Source organism: Bos taurus, chromosome 16 (genome assembly GCF_002263795.3).
Source record: "Bos taurus isolate L1 Dominette 01449 registration number 42190680 breed Hereford chromosome 16, ARS-UCD2.0, whole genome shotgun sequence".
In the NCBI taxonomy this organism is placed as follows: domain Eukaryota; kingdom Metazoa; phylum Chordata; class Mammalia; order Artiodactyla; family Bovidae; genus Bos; species Bos taurus.
This window is the reverse complement of record NC_037343.1, coordinates 62,636,012-62,659,145: the sequence shown is the minus strand read 5'-3', so window position 1 is coordinate 62,659,145 and position 23,134 is coordinate 62,636,012. Positions and strand designations below refer to the sequence as shown.

General features: G+C 45.1%; 1 protein-coding gene across 3 annotated transcripts in view; it reads right to left on the bottom strand.

Moving 5' to 3' along the window:
• CACNA1E (calcium voltage-gated channel subunit alpha1 E) overlaps positions 1 to 23,134 on the bottom strand; it is a 337,992-nt gene that overhangs the window by 290,450 nt on the left and 24,408 nt on the right. For 2 of the 3 annotated variants that reach the window (XM_015475247.3, NM_001191123.3), the window contains exons 2-3: positions 19,279 to 19,384; positions 18,289 to 18,428 (exon numbers count right to left, since the gene is read on the bottom strand). In XM_015475247.3, the coding sequence (XP_015330733.1) occupies positions 18,289 to 18,428; positions 19,279 to 19,384 (246 nt within the window). Of the gene's footprint in view, positions 1 to 18,288; positions 18,429 to 19,278; positions 19,593 to 23,134 lie in introns of those variants that run through there. The other variant, XM_024976061.2, reaches the window with a different exon arrangement.

Here is a 23,134-nt window from a genome sequence, read left to right as displayed (position 1 = left end):
GTCCAACTCTCAAATCCATACATGACCACTGGAAAAACCATAGCCTTGAGTACACGGACCTTTGTTGGCAAAGTAATGTCTCTGCTTTTGAATATGCTCTCTAGGTTGGTCATAACTGTCCTTCCAAGGAGTAAGCGTCTTTTAATTTCATGGCTGCAGTCAACATCTGCAGTGACTTTGGAGCCCAAAAAGATAAAGTCTGATACTGTTTCCACTGTTTCCCCATCTATTTCCCATGAAGTGATGGGACCGGATGCCATGATCTTAGTTTTCTGAATGCTGAGCTGGATCATGGTGGAGAGGTCTGACAGAATGTGGTCCACTGGAGAAGGGAATGGCAATCACTTCAGTATTCTTGCCTTGAGAACCCCATGAACAGTATGAAAAGGCAAAATGATAGGATACTGAAAGAGGAACTCCCCAGGTCGGTAGGTGCCCAATATGCTACTGGAGATCAGTGGAGAAATAACTCCAGAAAGAATGAAGGGATGGAGCCAAAGCAAAAACAACACTCAGTTGTGGATGTGACTGGTGATAGAAGCAAAGTCTGATGCTGTAAAGAGCAATATTGCATAGGAACCTGGAATGTTAGGTCCATGAATCAAGGCAAATTAGAAGTGGTCAAACAGGAGATGGCAAGAGTGAACATCAACATTCTAGGAATCAGCGAACTAAAATGGACTGGAATGGGTGAATTTAACTCAGATGACCATTATATCTACTACTGTGGGCAGGAATCCCTTAGAAGAAATGGAGTAGCCATCATGGTCAACAAAAGAGTCCGAAATGCAGTACTTGGATGCAATCTCAAAAATGACAGAATGATCTCTGTTCATTTCCAAGGCAAACCATTCAATATCACACTAATCCAAGCCTATGCCCCAACCAGTAACACTGAAGAAGCTGAAGTTGAATGGTTCTATGAAGACCTACAAGACCTTTTAGAACTAACATCCAAAAAATATGTCTTTTTCATTATAGGGGACTGGAATGCAAAAGTAGGAAGTCAAGAAAACTGAGGATAACAGGTTACAAAACTTGCTCAGGGTCACAGAGCCACATTCAGACTTTACACGCAAAACAATGTAATTCCATAGCCTTTGTTCTGTCCATCCTGCCAGGCTGTGTCCTGTATTATAACATTAACTGACTTTAAAGGGCTAAATGGATAATATGTCTGAAATGATTTCAAGATTAAAGTGATAGAGAAAATCCAATAATCTATTGTTCTTTTAATCCTCTTCAATAAAAGACATCTTCCCAGTAACCAAAACCATATTCCAATGAATGGATTTTGACCTATCACAGATAAATCCCTTTACTCTTGTCAGTTAAAGTGCATCAGGAGGGAAACAAAATCAGAGTCGACAGTCACTGTGATATATACGCTAGGAAGGCAGTGCAGCATCATGGTTAAAAACCCAGCTTCTGGACATAGAGGCCAGACTTGAGGCTGCCACGAGGGAGGTGGGGTGGGGAAGGGAAGTCTTGGAGTTTGGGATCAGCAGATGCAAACCAGTATATACAGGCTAGATAAACAATCAGATGGTGCTGTGTAACACAGGGAACTCTAGTCAATATCCTATGATCAACCATAATGGAACAGAAAATGAAAAAGAATATATATATTTGTAACTAAGTCACTTTGCTATACAGCAGAAATTATTGAAATCATAATTTATTTTGAAATTTATTTTAAAATTCAAAAAATTTATTAAAATCAACTATATTTCAATAAAATTTAAAAAAATAAAACAAATTCAAAAAAGCATAAGTTCTGGGATTGGGCAATTTCATTTGAATCCCTGCCCCATTGACCACTAGCAGTGTGACTGGGGAAAACTCCTGAACCAGCTAAGCCCTACTTTCCTCATCCAGTGGTAATAATAATAGTATCTACCTCATAGGGTTGTTGTGAAAACTAAAGGAGAAAACCCTTCAAAATGTTTAATGCAGTGCTTCACACTGACCATCAGCTGTTAACTAAGCCAGCACTCCTGAATAAGCAGGTAATTACAATTCTCCATCCATCCTTCCCCTCCCTGCCTCCTGACCTGGCATTGCTATGACAAGGGCCAGTGGCTGAAATGAAGGAACCCTTTTCCAGAGTTGGACATAGTGAGTATCAATAAATAAAGCTAAATAATTTGGGTAACTCCTTTCTGAAACTCATTTCATTAGGGTCTTGAACTTGAAGCCAAACCAGCCTCTTCCCTTCAAAAAAGCTCTCCTAGATCTAATGACATAACCCCCATACAGAAGGCATGTGAGAAGCTGCAGCAAGGAGCAATGTAATTGACATCCCTAAGGACCATTCAAACACTCTGGCCGCAATAATAAATCCTCCTCCAAAGACCTACAACAATCATTTATTTGCTACTGACTCCAATTTATTTGTTGTAGTCACACACAGTTCACTAGTAAATATCTGACTTCTCAACCTTTTTTGTGCAAACCTAGGACAGAAAAAACATTAGCAAGGAAGAAGCTGGTTTTCCCTTTGACACTGGCTCCTGATCCTCTGTCCTCCTGGCTACGGAGTTTGCAGTTTGCCAAATGTTAACCAGCAGTGATATCCAGGCAAACATGAACGTTTTATAAATAGCCTCAACTGGTTTCTTAAAGAGGAAAAAGCAACACAAAAATAAAATGAAATGAAACAGTCTACTTTCTTCTCATTCTTACTTTCAAAGCCTGATCAAACTAGGGGGCAAAAGTGTTAAGGGCTGCTGATACCAGCTTCTAGTAGAGGTGTCAACAGTTGCATGATTTCCCAGTGACCTTCCGTCTCTTCCTCATTTAACTCTATTACTGTCCCTCTTGCTATCCACAACTAGACCTTGTACACAGAAAGCATTTAATAAAAAGCGGATAGATGGAAAGCTGAATGGATAGAACAGATTTGCAAACTTTCCTCCTGATCAAACAGTTAAAATTATCTGTATATGGATGTTATCTCTATATCAGACTGAAAGCTCCTTGAGGGCAGATATCTTCCTATTTACCTTTTTCATCCCAATACTCAGTAAAGTGTTTTGTATATGCATAGGAAATATTCCTTGAATCGATGGGTATTATTAATAACTAGAAGAAAGTATTTATTATATACCTACCATACATCCAACAATTTACATTTTCTTTTTTAACCCTTATACTCATACAGACAATGATGAGGAAAAATGCACAAGCAATCACCAAAAAAGACTTAACTATCCAAGTTACCTGGGATCAACAGTGGAAGACAAAGAACCCAAAGGCTAACTATGGATTACCTAACCTTGGATCGAGATCTGGGTGTCCCTGGCCTGGCTTACATCTTTCCCTCTTCTAACCACTACTAGAGACTGAACCACCAACCAGAACAAAGCTGTGTCCTGATCACATTGTGCTGAGATGTCTTATGGACAGATACACACACATATATATTCTACTCCAACCAAACCATTCCATTCATGAGTGCAAGTACTTAAGGTATTTTAGACTTAAAAAAAAAAAAAAAAAGGGTCCAACATTGACGATGGTCTAACAATGGTTAGACGATGATCTAACTTCCATGTCTACCTCACCTCCCGGCCAAAATCGGGTATTAGCTGCTGGCAAGTGACCTTCCACCCAGACACAAGAGTACCAGGACTACACTAGAGTTCAAGTTCTCAAAGCCCTCTCTGGGCCTCAGCCCCTTCGTCTGTAATAACGGGTCACACTGAATCATCCGTTCTTACCCTTTCAAGTGCAAGGTTCATTTTTTTAATGTCAAAAATCCCAGATTCACTTCACCCTCCCAGAGGAGTTATTTCATTAATACAGCTCCACAGCAACTCTGTTAGGTATTACTATCCATCACCACCTCCCGTCTTTTTCAGAGATGAAGACGCCGCAGCTCAAAGAAGCTGGACTATCCATCACCACCTCCCGTCTTTTCACAGAGATGAAGACGCCGAGGCTCAAAGAAGCTGGACCGCTTGCCCACAACCACAGAGCTAGTAAACAGCAGAGCAGAAACAGGAGCTCCAGTCTGCTTATCTACAGAGCCCAAACTGCTAACCAATGTGCTATACTAGCTAAAAGAGAAGCACAACACCAGTATTTAGTCCAAGTGTGTTTATATCTGATAAATTACAATGGCACCCACACACATCTTAGAAAAATGATACTGTGGTACGGAGTTGTGAGAAACACTATTCAGGAAACAGCCAATGCTGGGTGCAGCCATGAATCTGCATGTCCACTGCAATAATTCCAGGGGTCTCTTCAGGTACATTCTTTGTTCCTTTATTTAAAAACAGATTTATTGAAGTATTGTTTACATACTACAGAATTCACCCATTTTTTTTTAAGTTGGAAGATAATTGCTTTGCAATGTTGTGTTGGTTTCTGCTGCACAACAATGAAAATCAGTCATAATTATACACACACACACACACACACACACACATATCCCCTCCCATCCCATCTCTCTAGGTGGTCACAGAGTGCCAGGCTGGGCTCCCTGTGTTATACAGCAAATTCCCGCTAGTTTTCTGTTTCATACATGAAAGTATATATATATATACTGGAGAAGGCAATGGCACCCCACTCCAGTACTCTTGCCTGGAAAATCCCATGGACAGAGGAGCCTGGTAGGCTGCAGTCCATGGGGTCACTAAGAGTCGGACACGACTGAGCGACTTCACTTTCACTTTTCACTTTCATGCATTGGAGAAGGAAATGGCAACCCACTCCAGTGTTCTTGCCTAGAGAATCCCAGGGACGGGGGAGCCTGGTGGGCTGCCGTCTATGGGGTCGCTAAGAGTCGGACACGATTGAGCAACTTCACTTTCACTTTTTACTTTCATGCATTGGACAAGGAGATGGCAACCCACTCCAGTGTTCTTGCATGAAGAATCCCGGGGATGGGGAAGCCTGATGGGCTGCCATCTGTGGGGTCACACAGAGTTGGACACGACTGGAGCGACTTAGCAGCAGCATACCATATTTGTTTTTCTCTTTTTGACTTACTTCACTCTCTATAACAGGCTGTAGGTTCATCCACCTCCCTACAACTGACTAAAATCCATTGGTGTATTCTTAAAGTATATACATGCTTTTATTTTCTATCTGTGGTCCTAAAATGTTAATTCCTGGGTGACTTGCTAGTGCTCAGCTTTAGTTTGTTTTCAGATCAGTCACAACTGGGGGGAGTTAAAGTAATCATGGAAGTCCTCCTTTGTTTGCAGTAGAAGCTGGTCAAACTTTGAGCTATCAGATTCCCAGGAGAACCCACCTCATACGTGGATCTGTTTGCTGGAGAAGAGGGGTTGAATGTCAAAGTCATTCTGTAGACAGAGCTCTAAGAAGGTGTCTGTCGGAACTAGCATCACATGCATAAGCACATACACAAATACATCACTCTCCATGGCACCTGTCCCCAACTCACCTAGTCTTTTATTTTGAACTACAGTGAAAAATGAAAACAGAAAGGTTAGGGAGAGTAAGAGAAGAACAAAGCAAGAGCAAGGAGGAAGAAGCCAGAACATTAAAGAGCTGGCTGCACTCATGTGAAGAGAGGATGTGAATTTAAGCACTCAGTGGAGAAGCCTGGGGTAAGAAGTGAACACCTCCCACCTCGACATCAGAGCCCAGCTGAGAAGCCTCCATCTGGGTGACCTGTCTCTAGAAGAGAGAACACAGCACTTACTCAGAAAGGGAGCTGAGAGGGGAGGCCTCTGTTTCCTTTCCCGACGTGAGAAGTGGGAAGAGGATGAATTACAGAGCATTTTAAGCTCCCCCTAGAAGGGGCCCCTAGATCACAAAATGGTATATTTATGGTGGCTATTAACCAGAGTTCAACTCAGATCCAGATTCGGCATCATGATGTGTCACGGGCTAAGAGAGCAGGAGGAAGAGAAACATCTCATCAACAAGCATGTGGGTTGGCTTGATCTTTTGACTATTGTTCTATCAGAAAAATAAAAATCCTAATAATCATATAGCAATGTTCTCAGAAAAGCATTTTTTAAATAATTTCTCTGCTGAACATCAAAAATAAAAGCCCACACACTCATCAATTCTAACCCATTATTTGAATCAGTAGGAGACACTCAGAGTGTGAATCCAGAAGGCAGGACTATGTCTCTACTCCAGGCAGGGTTAACAGATCTTTAGCGTAGAACGGGTTAGATTATAAGGTCTAGAGACTGGGTTTTGGTACAGTTCCAATAGGTTAAGCAAAATTATAGTTGAGGGCCACTGTTGGATGGAGGAGGCAAGGGAGAGGGAGGGACTCTTTAAAGACATTAATTCTATCTTAACACTGAGCAGACTTGGAATCATTCAGGGAAGTTCTATTTTCTCAGCGAACATCACCCATCCCCATTCATCTTCTGCAAATATGTCGACTTCCCTGCTTCCAACCAGCCAACGGCCTCCCACTGAACATCCCTGGTGGTGCCAAGCAGACCCTGAATGATGTGGCCCCTCCACTTCTCCAACTCCCCTCAGGTTACCATCACCTTAGTCACTACAGGCTGGGCTCCACCGGCCTTCTTCTGTTCCCCAGGGCTGCCCTCTCCCACCTCCAGCCCTTCACATTTGCCCCAACCTCCACCTAAACCCTCCTCATCCTTCCCTTCCCTCTTCTCTCTGTTCCTAGAGAAAGGTTCACTCCATCTCTGGGTTTCGACACCAACTTCTTGACCTTCTTCCCCTCAGATTAGGTTAGGGTCCCAGTATAAAATCCTCCTAGCACTGTAACACGTCTTCTCTGCAACCCTGATACACCTTTAAAGTTTAATTTAGTATCTGTCTCCTCTGCTAGACAGCTAGCTCCAAGACAACAGAAACTAGACCCCCACCCAGGACTGCATCCCTCTTAGTCAGCACAACATCTGGAACGTAAGAGGCCCAAGACGAATACTGGCTGCTTCTATCCTTCCCTCCCCCAGGTCTTCTCCTGGCCCTTCCTCCTCCTATGTCTTTCCCCATAACTCAAAGTTTCAGATATGGGGGCAAGGGTAACCCTGAGTGGGAGGCCCAGGAGATAAATCCTTCTGGTTTACCCGCCCATCATCCAGAGTTTTGATCAAGACTGCACGGCAAAGATACCCTAAATCAGTTCTAGCTCAGCTTCAACTTCCCGTGGCCACGCCTGTGGTTCTGGACTAAGAATGACTCCTCCAGGACTAGTCCGGACCTAGAGGGTTGGTGGGGGAAGAGGTGAGATGTACAGAACCCCCACAGGGATGTAAACCGTGAGACATCACCACAAATGCCATCTCAAGTGTGAAACAGTCACACCTGTCACTCTGCCTTCCATTCACTGTCCCAGAGCTTGAGGCCAGGGAGAAAAGCCACGACCTTGAGCTCCTCTCCTAACCATCCTGTCACCAAGGCCCAGGCTCCTGACAGAAGAGTGGCAGCCGAGACGGGAGGAGATGAAAGGCAAGGGGGAGGACATCAGAATTCAGTCTCTCCTGTCAGCTCTCCTCAGAGAGAGAACTGGAATGGTCCTCCTGACTGGACATTCCTCCCAGGCAGAAGGGCACTCTCCTCAACCCTCCTTTCTAACGTCCAGAGCCCTCTGACTTGTGTATGTTTGTGTGCTGCGGAGAACCAGAAGACAAAGAGAATATTTTCTTAAAAAAAGAATCTGGAAAACAGCGTTGATGAGGTTAAAAATGAAGGCCTTTGTTTCCACTTTTACTTGGAATTTCTTTATTGTTGTTGATAATAACCACAGGAGGATTTGGCTAGTTCAAATAAAATTAGATACTTCTAAGAAGAAATAAGATATACCTCATATCAACTTGGAGGAAACTTCTGTCTTTGAGCAAAATGACAACTAAGGGGAAATTTTAAATCAGCCATAGTCATGGAATCTGCAATAGGTTGCGGTGAAACTTGTCTGTGTGGTTGTTAGTTTAATAGAGATAAATGATGATTCTGAATGAGGCCTACAGAACTATAGTATTTGCAATGTTTTCGATTTTAAACATCTTTTTTAAAAGGCGCTCAAGGTGCTTTGCTGCTGCTGCTGCTGCTGCTGCTAAGTCACTTCAGTCGTGTCCGACTCTGTGCGACCCCATAGATGGCAGCCCACCAGGCTCCCCTGTCCCTGGGATTCTCCAGGCAAGAACACTGGAGTGGGTTGCCATTTCCTTCTCCAATGCATGAAACTGAAAAGTGAAAGTGAAGTCGCTCAGTCGAGTCCGACTCTTAGCGACTCCATGGACTGCAGCCTACCAGGCTCCTCCATCCATGGGATTTTCCAGGCAAGAGTACTGGAGTGGGGTGCCATTGCCTTCTCCGCGAGGTGCTTTAGGTGTATTTTAACATTTATCTTCGTAACATCACTGACCTAGGGGGATAGTATTTCTCCTCACCGATTTCATATTTTGCTTCACTGTCTTTCAAAACACTCTGGCTGAGACAGCTGTGTTGTACAGGAGACACTGCATGGGGTTTAGACGGCTGATAGTATAATGCAATGAAAATGCCGACCCCTCCTTTAGTAAGTGTTTGGCCTTGAGCTCGTGACTTAGTCTCTTTGAGTTTTGGTTTCCTCATCTTAAAACAGAGATAATATCTGCCTCGCTTTGTGTTTCTATGCATAAAATGATGTATGCAAATGCTGAGATAGTGTATGAGGGCTTCCACATTTGAGATAAGACATGCAAGCTATAGGTAAAATGTGAGCCCACATCACCAGCAGCAGCATGGTCATTACTGAATTTTCTTGTTGTGAGACCTGGTGAGGTAGGCAGTGGAAGTCCTACCTTTATTTCATAATTGAGATTTCATAAAGGAAAGCTGAGATGGTTTAGGTATCACCTAGTACCATACTGAAGGACCAGAGAGGGAAGGTATACTAGGGTGAGGACCAGGACCCAAACCCCTGAATCATGTAGTCCACTATATTAAATTCTGTTTCCATATAAGTTGCACATATATTCCAGCCAAGTAATTTTTAAAAATCTGATTTATTTCTTAACACCCCAGTGGCCTGAATATAATCTGGAAGTAACAGATTCTCACTGCCACAGAGAGTGGAGTATAGCTTCAGTTGAGCCTGAATCCAGAGTTGACCAACCAGGAGCCAACTCAGCACATTCCAGCTCTAAAACCATGGACAGGTGGCTTACCTATGTGGGTCTCAGTTTTTTCTCCTGTTAAAAATAATAAACACGGAAAGCTGGACAGATTTATCATTCCCCCAGGTCTAAAATTCAGTGGCTAAGTCTTAGCAACCTCAGACTTAGCCTTCCTTTGTAGGTTCTCCTGAAGCCCAGCACACCCTCTTGTTCCTTCCAGCATCTGCCCTGCTCCCTTTGGCGATCTCTCTTCACTCCTCGTATCTGTTACTTTCTGATTCAGGGAAACATACACTGAACAGTACTGTTGCATCTCACATTTCACACAGACCTGTACACTACACTGACAGTAACAAACAGAAGCACACAAAAGCCCTACCCAAGGGAGGAGAGGTACATCACGCACAGAATGGAAATGTAGACCCGCCCTTTAATTCTCGAGTCTCTCTTGTAAATCTGGAGAATGAACATTAATGCCATGGCCACCTCTGCGTTGTAGTCCTGCCTCAGACTTTTCACCCCCCGCTGCCCTCTTTCACACACACTCATGCACCTGCCTAAGACTGGATGCATTTAACTGCCTTCCAATGGGAGCTCCAGACCCAGGGTGGTGGTCTAGCTTAGAGAGTACCTGGTCATCGTGTCTTTCCCTCTGTTACCCTGAATGAATATAAAGCCAGAAAAATGCTCCCAAACCAAACCACCCGAGCATTCTGAGCTTCCTCCACTCCCCCTGGCTTTCCTTCCTCCTTGTTGACACCAAGACCAACTCAGGACCCCATGAGCTCTCTCCGGTTTGAGCTTCTGTCAATCTGTGGAGGTGACATGAAGCAACGCTCAGGAAAGAGAAACGAGCCCAACGGCAGCGTCATACACCAGAACATAGTAAGTAGGTACTTACATAGTAAATACCTACTCTAATCATGCAATAAATATCTGTAGAATGAATTAATGATGAGTCTCAATAGAGAAAAGGGATCAAGGGTCTATGTAATAAGAAATGATCTCCCACCCAAGGAGCAACTGCAGCTCAACCGCCTGTCAATTACTAGCTGGGACTCTCATCTGAAGTCTCCCCAAAAGAAAGTTTACATCGTCAAAGAGCAAAGAAGAGACCTCCAAAAGCTCCACGTTTTGCCTTCTGCCCATCTCCTCCCTGAATCCAAATTCCATATCCTAACTATCTTTTCCAACATGAACCCATCTGGAGGGAAATGCAATTAAGACAGAGAACTAATGTTCTGACGAAAGGAGAAGCTGCAAGCAGCAGCTGTGTTCCCCCAAAGTGGAGCTAGAAACGAACAAGGAGCCGGTGAGGAGGTGGAGGTCTTTCAGACGAGCAGCCCAACTCCACTGGGAGAGAGAACTTGAGAATCAGTCTAGCTTAGGGCTAGCGGAGCACCCCAACATCAGGATGAAGGCACCCGAGATCTCATCTGCTTCTACTGCCTCAGTTCCTTTGAGTAGCTCCTAGCCCCCATCACGTTGCCTCACTTGGCCTCAGTTTCCCCATCTCTGAAACAACAAGCTCCAATGACTCCTCCCTGTACCCAGCCCTTTCCTGCTCCCCACCCCCCACTTGCTTCACCCACTTAGAGTGAAGAGAATGAGTAAAAGACAGGTCTGTAAAAGCTCACCAGGCTCACTGGCATGGAGATGCTATATAAATCCCAAGTGCTATCATTCTAGTACCACAGAGATTTAAATTGGGCTGGGGGCCCCGAGACTGCGTTATCAACACCTCCCCCACATTCTCAGCACTGGGGAGACGGTGCTGGGGAAGGAAATCTGTGCTTTCCTCGATCTTTAACTGCTCGGGAAACGCGTGTATTAGGGCGGCCTCCTTACAGAAACCCTCTAAAAATACCTATCGATGTATATTTAGCTTCAGATAGCGTCCTCCTACCAACAGGCTCCAGGCTGAACCACTCTGCTTGTGCCACGGTGAGAAGCTGGGCACCTCCAATGGCAGCTCCCAGCTCTTCTGCGGCATCTCCTAGGGCTCTTCTCCTCCCCCTTCCCTTTTCCCTTCTTTCTTCTTCCCTCTGCACGGTGAGGCACCTCCTCCCAAACTGCAGCTCAGGGTATGGCAATGGTTCCCCCCTCTCTTTTCCATTTCCTTTACTCAAAGTGAATTCCAGGATGAAAAAAGAGCTGCACGGCGTCGAGCACAGGGTTAGAACCAATCACTGCTCTAACCGGTCCCTGCTCCAAGCCTTCAGTGGGTCCCTCTGCCTCTGGCTCCACTACGAGCTCCTCCCAGCTGGCCTGAACTGGCCCCTGCTGCCCTCTCTGGGAGCGTTGCTCACTGTTCCCCTGGCCACCTTCCTGGAAGCACCCTGTGTGCTCTCTCTCAGCTTCAAGGATTTGAATTCTTGAAGGATTTGAATTTGCAAAATTCTCCTACCCAGAAAAGCTCTTCCACTTCCTTGTCTAAGTCCTATCAGCCTGCCCTGACACCCCAATTTCAATGCTCCTTGCTTCAGGAAGTCTTCCCCAGTACCCAGAGCTAGACGGGGTACCCTTCCTCTGGACCATGACACATGGTCCCCTGCTGGGGACACTCAGCCCTGCACCACCCACATGCAGCACACTGCCTGGCCCATTGTGGGTCCTCAACAATATCTCCTGAAGGATTTGAAGGAAGACAGAGGGGTGGGGACAGGTGGTCACCTGGGCCCTGGAATGATGGTCTTGGTGGAGGAAGGAGGCTCAGACACATCTGCCCACTCTTCAGAGTTAGTACTCACGTTTCTGCAGCTAACAGAATAGCCAAGAGAGGTCATCTCCCACAGAAAAGCTAGAAAAACTGATCATAAAGCATGTTCTGAGCAATAAAGATATAGACACAAATGTAATTTTTGCAATACAGGTCAATAGATGGCAGCTTTCATTACATGGCAAATGCTGGGTGAGCCAATAGTGCCCTTCTCTCCATATCCCTCCATCGGCCAATACACCTCTAGGAAGTTGGGTTGTCAGTATTCAGCTCTGACGCCACCCCTTGCACTTATCACCCAGGAAGCAATCCCAAAAGGTAACCCTGAGAGTCCAGTAAAAGGCCAAACAACAGGAAGTTCAGTATCTCTTACTCACCTAGAGACTCAGTTCCCAGTCTTCATTTCTCTAATGGAGTGATCAGGATTTGGGCAGCTAGGCTGGGTCATAGCTACCTGAGAGAGCTGCAGGTAAGGCTTGGCTTGGACCGACCAAGGGAAGGACTGGGAATAGGCGACCCCTCCATACTGACAGTCTCAGGGTGCCCCCAGCACTCTCTTTCACATCCAACCGGTGACAAGAGAATCTGGCATGGACCAAGTGATTCCATTCTACTAGCATTTATTAAGTGTCTACTCTAACCACGCACAGACATGAACAGGGTTCAAAGACACAATCCTGGCCCTCACTTTCCTATTCCTACCCATGGGTTAGGAGTGCCTCTGAGTTCTCATCCTCCCCTATCATCACCCATCTATTCTAGGGGCTGTGACCTGTTTTTAAGGCTAATCTGTAATAATGACTTCAAATAATTTAGAATTATCCAGGAGACCTAACAAATATTTAGAAATAGCATCTCTTGAATTGTTACCAATATAAGAGAGATCCAAAGTTATGTAAGGTAATAATTTGTTAAGAAAGTGAAAGTGAAGTAAAAGTATTATTCGCTCAGTCAGGTCCAACTCTTTGCAATGTCGTGGACTATAAGCCCACCAGGCTCTTCTGTCCATGGAATTCTAGGGAAGAATTCTAGAGGGGGTAGCCATTCCCTTCTCCAAAGGATCTCCCTGACCCAGGGATTAAAGCAGGGTCTCCTCCATTACAGGCAGATTCTTTACCATCTAAGCCACCATAATTTGTTAAAAGAATGGCAAATTCACTGTCTTTTAGAAGAAATGAGAATACATTAACCTTGGTATTTCTCAGTCCCAGAATTTGAGTGTTCAACAACATATAGTTTGTTAAATAAATGGGTGGATGGATGGATGAACAAGCCAACTTATGAAACAAGGTGGAACTTCTGGTTCAGTTTTTACAGATGAAACCATGAGAGTTAAGTAACGTGCCTTCTTAACCACTGAGCAGGGAGTTGGCTGTATTCCAAGCCCATGGATAGAAGTCTTAGGATGGACACAGGGGGCTCTAGTCCTCTTCAAGTCACATGTGAAGCTTCAGCTCTAGCTCCGGGACATCTGCCTGATTATACTGAGCCCATCCCACATGGCTTCAAGGGGACCGAAGAAACACCCAAGCACAGAGCTGCAGAGCCTGTGAGGTGGTGAGGTCACTGACAGCATAAGGAAATGACTGTTGACAAAGGAACTTGGAGCCAGAAAATGTGGGCTCAAGTCTGGCTCTAGCACCTCCTAGCACCCTCTCTGAACCTTGGTTGCTTCATCTATACAATGGGGATAACAAGATCCCATTTGGGGGATTATGAGGAGTCTATGAATAATGTACATAAATTACCTCTGAACCATGAATTGCCTCAGCTTACAGACCTAAGAATTCTGGAAGTTAGCAGGTCTGGGGTTCAGGCAAAAGACAGTGGCCCAGGCCCCCCAAACCCCTGTCTCTGAAAAAGGACATTGATGGTAGGTCCTTGGTTGAGCCAGCTGTCTGGCATCTCAGCTCCCTCCCTACCTCCCATCACACACTGAGAGCTGAGAAGCCGGACAGCCTCAGCCCGAGGCGATGTCCTATTCCAGCAGTGTCATTCCTCCTCCGCCGCACGGGAGGCGGATGCAGGTGATACCTGGGGCTGAGATGAGAAGTCAGAGTGGCCAGCGTGGGCTGCTCATGGGACAGGTGTCAGGAAGCCTGGAGAAGGGGTTGCACCAGTAGGGGCGACACACCAGCCCTGGGTCAAAGGACACGTTCCAACTCTGGATCTGCTGTCAAGCTGCTGGCGGTCCTGGGCTGAGCACTTACCCGCTCTGACTACTGGATGACTCTGATCTCAAATCTGATCTACCTGCTTCTCTGGGCTGGTATGACAACATACTCACTGTAGCTAAGACCCCAAGAGTTGTAGGTGCCCTGTGGTTTTACTCACCACCAAAAGAGACGAATGCTGTCAATTAAACTATATCATGCCATTATTGTAAGACGCAGGCTGTATATTTTAGACATGCACCTGCAGGAGAAAAATGCATTTTAGAAGCAATGTGACATGGTAGATGAAAGCACTGTCTGAACAGAAGACAAAATTTGATTATCCATTCCCATGGGATAGAATCACAACTCTGAGCTTGGATCTCAAGAGTGCCATGCCCCTTCCCTGGAAAGAAAGAAAGAGTACGTTCAGGAAGAACAGGGGCAAAGTCCTATTGGTTCGGATGGCCGGCAGTGGCCTTTCAGCAAAGTCTGAGGAGCTGCCAACAATGGCAGATACCGGGGCTGGTGGAAGAGAAAGCAGAGAGGACAAGTGGCTTGGCCAAGGGCTCAGCACCCATGCCCACTCGTGCGCACCCCACACAAGGGGACACAGAGGGCCTTACTGGTTACACTGATGAAGGATTCTGTTGACCTCTACAAATCTGCCCCTTCAATCATGTGGCAACCCTCATTTGAAGGCCAAGCTTATGGCTCCCACTAGCTTCTCTTGTCTTTCAATGCCAATTTCTACATCTTCCCTCACACATCCTACTTCCTAGGCCCCACCCCAGCAAGCAGAGTCTCTTCTAAAAGAACTTCAACCTGTCACAATGCCTCTTAAAATGTGACACCCAAAAGATGTACACTGGAGCATCTTTAATAATTATTCATAACAGCCAAACCCAGAAAGCAACCTAGGTCTCAGATAAGTACAAAAATGGATACAGAAGCTGAGTACATCTACTTCATAAACTGCTGATCAGTCTTTACTGCTTTTTACCAAAATATGGAGTAACATGTACTATGCCCATAATATACTGAGAAAAGGCAGCAAAATTACAAGCATTGAAAAGAGAGCTTGCTAAGCATCAAAAAGGCCGGAAGAAAATACCACAAAATAATCAGGAATTTTTCTTAGTGACTTTTTTCTTTTTTTCCATATTTTCCAAATTTTCCTTATTAAACATAGAATAGTTTGAAATGAAAATAAATGGACTAGACAAGAAATTTCAAATGGCCTCTGACACATATAAGATTTGGTGAGACTAAGAATTCACATAATTTTAACATTTAACCCACACATTACAGTAGTCTTCTTTTAAACAGATCATATTTCTAAAATGACTCAGATTCATTTAAGGCCTTTTACTGTATAGATCTTCCATGACTTATGATGAGGTTACACCCCAATAAACTCAACATAAGCTGAAAACACATTTAATACACCTAACCTAATGAACAATGGAAACAGTGAGAGACTTTTATTTACTTGAGCTCCAAAATCACTGCAGATGGTGACTGCAGCATGAAATTAAAAGACGCTTACTCCTTGGAAGAAAAGCTATAACCAACCTAGATAGCATATTATAAAGCAGAGACATTACTTTGCCAAGAAAGGTCCCTAATGAACATCAGAGCTGAGCCTAGTTACCTTGTATCTTCTTAGAACACTTGCATTAGACTACACTTAGGTAAAATCATGCAACACAAAGCTAATTTTTTAAATAAGTGTTGAATATCTCATGTAATTTATTGAATACTATACTGAAAGTAAAAAACACAACAATAACCCTCATGATCTCAGGGCTGACTGGGAGCTGTATCTGCCACTGCCCAGCATCATAAGACAGTACCATCCTGCCTACGGAAAACATCAAAATTCAAAGTTCAGTTGCTACTGGAGGAATATTGCTTTTGCATCATCAGAAACTCAAAAAAACTGTAAGGTAAACCATCATAAGTTGGGGACTGTTTATATAGTATATATTATTTTAGGGACATTTAAATCATCCCCAAGCTATTAATATTAGCAAAAGTCAAAAGATAACAACTGTTGGTGAGGATGTGGAGAAAAAAGAATTCTTGTGCATTGTTGGTAGAAATGTAAATTGGCCCAGTCACTGTAGAAAATAGTACGGAAATTCCTCAGAAGAATTAAAAATAGAGCTACCAATATAATCCAGTAATTTCACTTCTGGGTATTGTGTCCAGAGAAAATGAAATAGAGACATTTCATGTTCAAAGAAAATGAAATCATTACCTCAGACAGATGTCTAAGGACCCCTGTGCACTGCAGTATTATTCACAATAGCCAGATACGGACACAACCTACATTTCCATCAGTGAATGAGTGGATAAAGAAACTGTGATCCAGATATACATGCACACACACACACACGTAAGAACATTATTCAGTCTTTAAAAAGGAATTCCTGCCATTTGTAACAGCATGGATGAACCTAAAGGGCACTATGCAAAGTAAAGACAAACGCTGCACACTCTCAGTTATATTGACTATACTAATTTTTTAGAAGTGGAAGTCATAATAACAATGGAAGGAAAGGTGGTTATGAGGGACTGGGGGTAGGGGAAAGGAGAAGATATTGATCAAAGGGTAGAAACTTTCAGCTACAGATGTATACATTCTGCAGACCTAGTATTCATCATGGTAAATAATAATACCTATATTATTATATTATTACTATATGATCATATAGTAAATAATAATGTATAACATACTTGAAGTTTGCTAAAAGTGTAGTTTTCAAGTGTTCTAACCACCATAAATAAAATTACGTGAGGTGATGGATATGTTAATCAGTTTGATTGCAGTAATCATTTTACAATGTATCAAATCATCACATTGTATACCTTAAATATAGACAATTTTCATTTGTCAATCACAGTTTAATTAAATGGGGATAAAACCCACAAGACATCACCCAGGTGTACTACAGTCTACACTGTGTACTTCTGAAACACTACGCAGAAGCTGTATCTTTACACACTAAATCACACTTTAAATGCAGTAGTAGCATTTTCTTTTAGAAAAATAACCAGAAGATCCTTTTGTAAGACAACAGATGTTTTTAAACATAAAGAGTCATCTCTACTACTTATCTGTTCCCTATGCTAAGGGGCTCAATGCTCGCTAGTTTCTATTTATACATTCTAGTCTATTACACCTTCAACTTTTCCCCTTTCACTTAATCATAGTTGACATGAAGATTAAACGTATGACAATTGTGTCTGTTGCACAAGACAATGAAAAGATGCAAGTGTTTCTAAACTCTCATTCTTGTCAGATTTTACCTGCCCAAGTCCTCTGAAAAAAAAGAAAAAGGTCTTCTTTGCTCCCCTCCGTCTTTGGTCAATAGTAATGGTAGCTCATCTCTCCCCGCTCCTCACTTTTCCACCCAGCTCTTAACTTGTCCTCACAGGTTTCAACTTCTGGGCAGCGGGTAAAGGAATTTCCATGCTACACTTTTTGCAGCCACGCCCACAGAGGACCCACAGACTGCCCCCTCGCCTGCAGGTACCAAGAGCAGCCTGATACAGAGACACACGAGAAGCCACAAAAGCCTGAGGAGGCATGCTCACCAACACCAGTCCCAAGACCCATCACATATGCTGACAACAGCACCGGACCGGCCCAGTAGAGGCACACTATATTCATTTTCAAAAGCAGAATTACCAAATATTTAAATAAAAGTGCTGCCATCACATATACCACCTTAACACAACGTAATGTTACCATGTCAATTTCCAAAGGGATGTGTTATCAAACAGTTTCACATGATTCAGTTTTCCAGCTTCTCATATTATAAACATGCATAAATCTATAAATAAATAAATCTGTAAATCATTTTTTTTTAAATCCTCTTTTGTCAAGACACGAGTCCCAACTATCATTTCAGAGAATATACTTAAAAGAGTCTTTCCCAACCTCCTAAAGAAAACTGCACCCGATAGCATCCTTTGGCCCATTACGGGGGTTTTCCCTCATGCCAGGGCAAGCTGCTTGCTTTAGTGAAAAGACTCATTTGGAAACATGTGTTCAGCACTAGCAGAGCATAGAACGGGAAACCAGAAGCAGCAGCAGCCAGACCTTGGGTCCACAGCCTCTGTCTAATGCCATGTGCGTCTCCAGAACACTTGCACTCCCCTGCAGCTGGCTCAGCCATGGCTCAGAACCATGGGAATCTTATCCTTGAACTTCTTCCTCCTCCTCTCCTCCACAGAATTGTCTCCCCCCGCCCCCGCCACTCCCAGGTTCTTTGCACCAGCCACTTCATGACCCCACAGGCACCTCCAAGTGCAAAGAAGAGACGGGAAGAGGACTCACCCACTGAGGACCACGATGAAGTCCATGACATTCCAACCATTGCGGAGGTATGATCCCTTATGGAAGATGAACCCCAGGGCCACGATTTTGATCCCAGCTTCAAAGCAAAAGATCCCAATGAAATAGGGTTCTGTCTTCTCCTGCGGGATGAAGAACAGAGGTGTTGGTAAGAGGAGGACTGTTTCAACCAAGGCACTCCCTGCCTAGCTACCCCTCTGCTCTGACTTTTCCTGTCTCCTACAGGACACCAGGCTGCCTGTGCTGAGCCAGGCCCATGTACAGCCGGGAAGTGAGGGTGCTGCAGGACTCACAGAGTGCACAAGAGCAAGGGAAGCCAGCTGCAGAAGTGGGTGGATGTGGGGCTCACACCCAGGACCAGCTGTCTTCCCAAGGCAAATACTGATGGTGCTGGCTTTGCCTTGAAGGGGCTAGCATTCCCACAGATGGTCATCACTTATACTGGAAGCTTAAGAGTCCTTTCTCATCCATGGGTAATCAGACTGGAACCACTTACCCATTTGTTTGGATTTTAAGCATTTTCTTTGTTCTCTTTGGGAGGGGTACTTTAGACACATGGATAATTTCTTTACAGAGAATATGGACAAACATTTAGGAAGTTCAGAACCATGAAGGCACACAGGCTTTGAGCATCCTTCATGCTCTCTCCTTTACTCTCCCTTTTTCCTCTCATTCTCAAAGTCCCCCAGGAAGAAGAGAGAAGAAAGCGGACCCTGGGCCTTTCCTTTCTTCTTGCCTGGCTGCCATGTGCTGTAGACACAGAACTTCCTGGGAGCAGAAATTTAAAAGGTCAGTCCTCTTTATGAATCCCAGTGGGACTTGTCACCAACCTGTTCCTCAGCAAAGAACAAATTCACAGAAGTGTAGAGTAGGAAAAGAGAGAAGGGGGCCAGGTGATGAAGCAAAGGAGAAGGAAACCAGGGAAGAAGAGGAACAGGGGGAAAGAAAGATGAGAAGGAGAGAGGCACCTACCAGTCTGCGGGACATTGGGGTCTTGTCATCCTCAGGAAGATGTTGCTCCAGGGCCAAGACGATGCAATTGGCAATGATGGTGGCCAAGATCATGTACTCAAACGGCGTGGGAAAGGAGGAGTTAAGAAACAGAATCACCAAAGAGAGAAGGACAGCCTCCAAGATGGCTATGTACATCCATACACAAACTTCATCAACCCACATCATGCCTGTGCAGTCAGCATGATTGACAGGAGCAGACCGGAAGGCAGAACAGTGGCTGGTCCTTAGCACACGGAACTAGAACCGTTTCTGATCAGACTCTGAAGACAAAGCATGTTCTCAAGGAAAGGAAGAATGCAGTCAGTAAATAATGTATTAGACATATGGTAGACATTCCAGATTCTTAGTGATTTCACTGACATATCTGGGAATTAACCAGGACCGAAAAAGGAAGTGGGACAAAGAGAGGAAGAAACAATGATGCTGTTGCAGGCTCCATGTTCTTTATCTTCAAACCACTGATGCTCCAGCAAGGATCCAGCTGCGGCTGTTTGTGGCTGTCTCTGGCAATCACATCTGGAGTGCCCTTCTCTTGAAGCTCTGCTCAACTGAATAGAAGAAGGGCCCTTAGAAAAGGAGCCATTCTCTCCATGAGCTCCCTTTTATGTTAATATCCAGTTCAGGATAATATTTAATGGGTCCAGGAGAAACTAGCTTTGTCCCATTTTATTTTCTCCTAAGCGTCTACATCTAAAGGAAGCAGAGATACAGATCATGAGCTTGCATCCAGGGCACCGAAGTCGGGGCCTCTAGGAATCAAACTACAAATGAGAGGATAATGAATTCAGGCTTTGTTTTCTGTTGCATTTTTCTGAAGAGAGGTGAGTGGGCTCCCTGCGACTTTTAGAAAAACAGGACTGTGATTCCAGTGCCAGCATCCTGGCTCCCGCAGAAAGGTTGTGCTGTAAAACCAGGAGGAGGCGGGAGTGGGGAACTTCTAGAAAAAAGGAGAGGGAATCACCAGCTCCAGAGTCATTCTGCACATGGGATTTCATTCTATAACTACTATTGCGACAAACAGGAGTGAGCTGCTGCCGCTAGTCTTGCTGAACAACCTGTGATCTGGCAGCATCTGGAATCCAGGCGGGAGCAACAGGTAGTAAGTGCAGTGAAGTGGAGGGAGAGGAAGGGATCTTGTCTCCCTCCTACCCCCATTCAGGCTGGCTGTGCAGGACATAGGGCCCAGAGCCCTCCCTAGGTGGCACAGGAGGAGGACAAACCATAAACACGTCCCCCGATGCTTCGTCATCCCCACCAGGTTATATGTGGCTGTGAACATCCATGGTCAAAGGGCACTCACACATCCCTGACAGACGGAGGAGAGGGGGGTCCGTGCAGGATGCAACTTGCCCGCCAGTTGCTCTGGTCCTGATGCTAGAATGGTAGGTTGCAGGGGGTGAGATGGCCAGCTTGCATCCGAGCCTCCAGAACTTTTCATTTTCATTTAGCAGCACCTCCTCCCTGCCCCCATCCATCCCTGAGTCACAGCCCCAGCAGCTGGCTGTCTTCCTTTCCCACACACCCAACACTCGCCCAGGACTCATACCCTCAGGACAGTTCTGCCAGCTTCTGCTGTCCTGCAGGGCAAAGCAGCCAGATCTGAAAACGAGATGGGCCTCAGAGAACCTCAGCACCAGCCTCCTGCCTCCACACCCCACTGTGCTCACTGAAACCCACTCAGTCAGAGGAGAGAGCCTCACCGCACCACAAAGAAAGCCCCCCAGCCATCTCGCCATCCCTTCTGCTTCGGTCTCTCTGTGTACCAAGCTAGGCCCCTGAGAGCCAAACACTCTAGCAAACACACCTCAGAGATGCTCATCTCACTTAACGTGCCTACGTTCTTGTGACGAGTTCCCCCACACAGCTAGTCCACAGACAAACTGAATTCCCATAGTTTTATCTTTGCTTCTGCACTGTAATTTCACCCCAGAGTGCCCCAGACGTGAATTCATCCTGAGGTCGGGGCGCTCTACAAGGCCTAAAGGAACATCCCTCTCAAGGATGCATGTATTTGACATTTTCAAAATTTTAAGCCAAAGGATCACTGCTCTGAGTGGGCCCTTAGACATAAGACTGCAGGCAGAGGGTTTGGGTTGGGAGGATGTGGAAACAGGGTCTTCTCAGAACCTATGAATTACCAAACTCTCACTTTTAGATTCTAGCCACCTAGGCCTTGGGTGGTGCCATTTATTGAGCCCTCGTGAATTCTCAGCCATCCAGATACCTGACCAGTCACAGGAAATCTGACTTGTCAGCCTCTCTCCTGCTGTAAGCATCCTGTATGGTGATGGCCACACCTTGCTGAGGAGGCTAGCCCTGTGTCTACCACAAGGCTGATCTGTCTGCACCTGGACATTCTGGGCTAGGTGAGCTTACTGGTCTGAACAGAGAGTTCTGTGCTTAGGTTATCTGACTGGGACGCAGAGGTGTGAAGTGGGTGTGAGGATGGGTGGCAGAGGGGGTCCAGAAGCCCAAGTGGACTAGGTGAAAGAGAGAAGGGGGCCAGGGAAATCTTAGGAGAGAAGACCAGGAAAGAACACCCAACCCTACCCAGGCCCCAGCCACTCCCCCTTGTAGCTCTTCCCTTCAACCTCCCATCTGCTTCTCTTTCTGAAGAAAGTACAAAGAACGGGCCCTTACATGTCAGTGCTTTTGCTTCCTCCTGCAATGGCCTTTCTCCTCTCTTCTTGGTCATATATCAAGATCAAGGTGAAATATCACCTGGCCTGTAAAGGTTTCTCCCTGTGCCCCCCAGCTCTCCACAGGGTGCAATTTCATCATCACATTGATCTCCCCAAGAAACTCTACCTGGAAAGCAGGGCCAGGGTTTGTTCACGTCTCTACCGGCGGGGCTCAGCAGAGCTCCAGACACAGAGAAGAAATTCACTCAGTGTTAAGCGCAGGCTGAGTGAAAGGGAGGCGTCCCCGCCTGTGAGCTGCAGCTCCGCTGAGGAGCCATCATAATGACCAGGCTGTAGTCACTCCCGCTGGCTTGGACCCCCACCTGGGAGCTGACTCAGGGGCACTGCTCCCAGTCTTCCCAAGACAGAACTTCAGGCCCTTAGCAACGGCTCTGATGTACCTCCCAGGGAAAGAGCCTGGGCTGCAAGGAAGGGCCTGCAGGGCACAAGGATGCACCTCACAGGACAGACAAAGACGTGCTCAGAAAGGTCAAAGGCAACTCTGCGTCGCCAAGGCCTCAAAGAGCAACACCCATCATGAAACAGAACAGGCTTGCCTGTCCTTTACCATCTCCCAGAGATTGCTCAAACTCTTGTCCCTTGAATCGATGATGCCATCCAACCACCTTATTCTCTGTCATTCCCTTCTCCTCCTCCCTTCAATCTTTCCCAGCATCAGAGTATTTTTCAACGAGTCGGCTCTTCACATCAGGTGGCCAAAGTATTGAAGATTCAGCATCAGTCCTTCCAATGAGTATTCAGGGTTGATTTCCTTTCAGATTGACTGGTTTGATCTCCTTGCTGTCAAAGTGACTTTCAAGAGTTTTCTCCAGGACCTCAGTTTGAAAGCATCAATTCTTCTGCGCTCTCTATGGTCCAACTCTCACATCCGTACATGACTACTGGAAAAATCACAGCTTTGACTATACGGACCCTTGTCAGCCAAGTGATGTACACATATCAACTCTTCAAAAAAAGAAACCAGCATGCATAGAAGATCCCTTTAATGAAAAAAAGATTTTATCAGAGCAAAGGAAAAAAATCTGTCTTGTTAGAAGGATAATGAGTTTTCTTGGGGTAGTAGGATTTCTTCTTTGCTCCTTAATGCAGTGTGTTATAATGAGCATGTATTC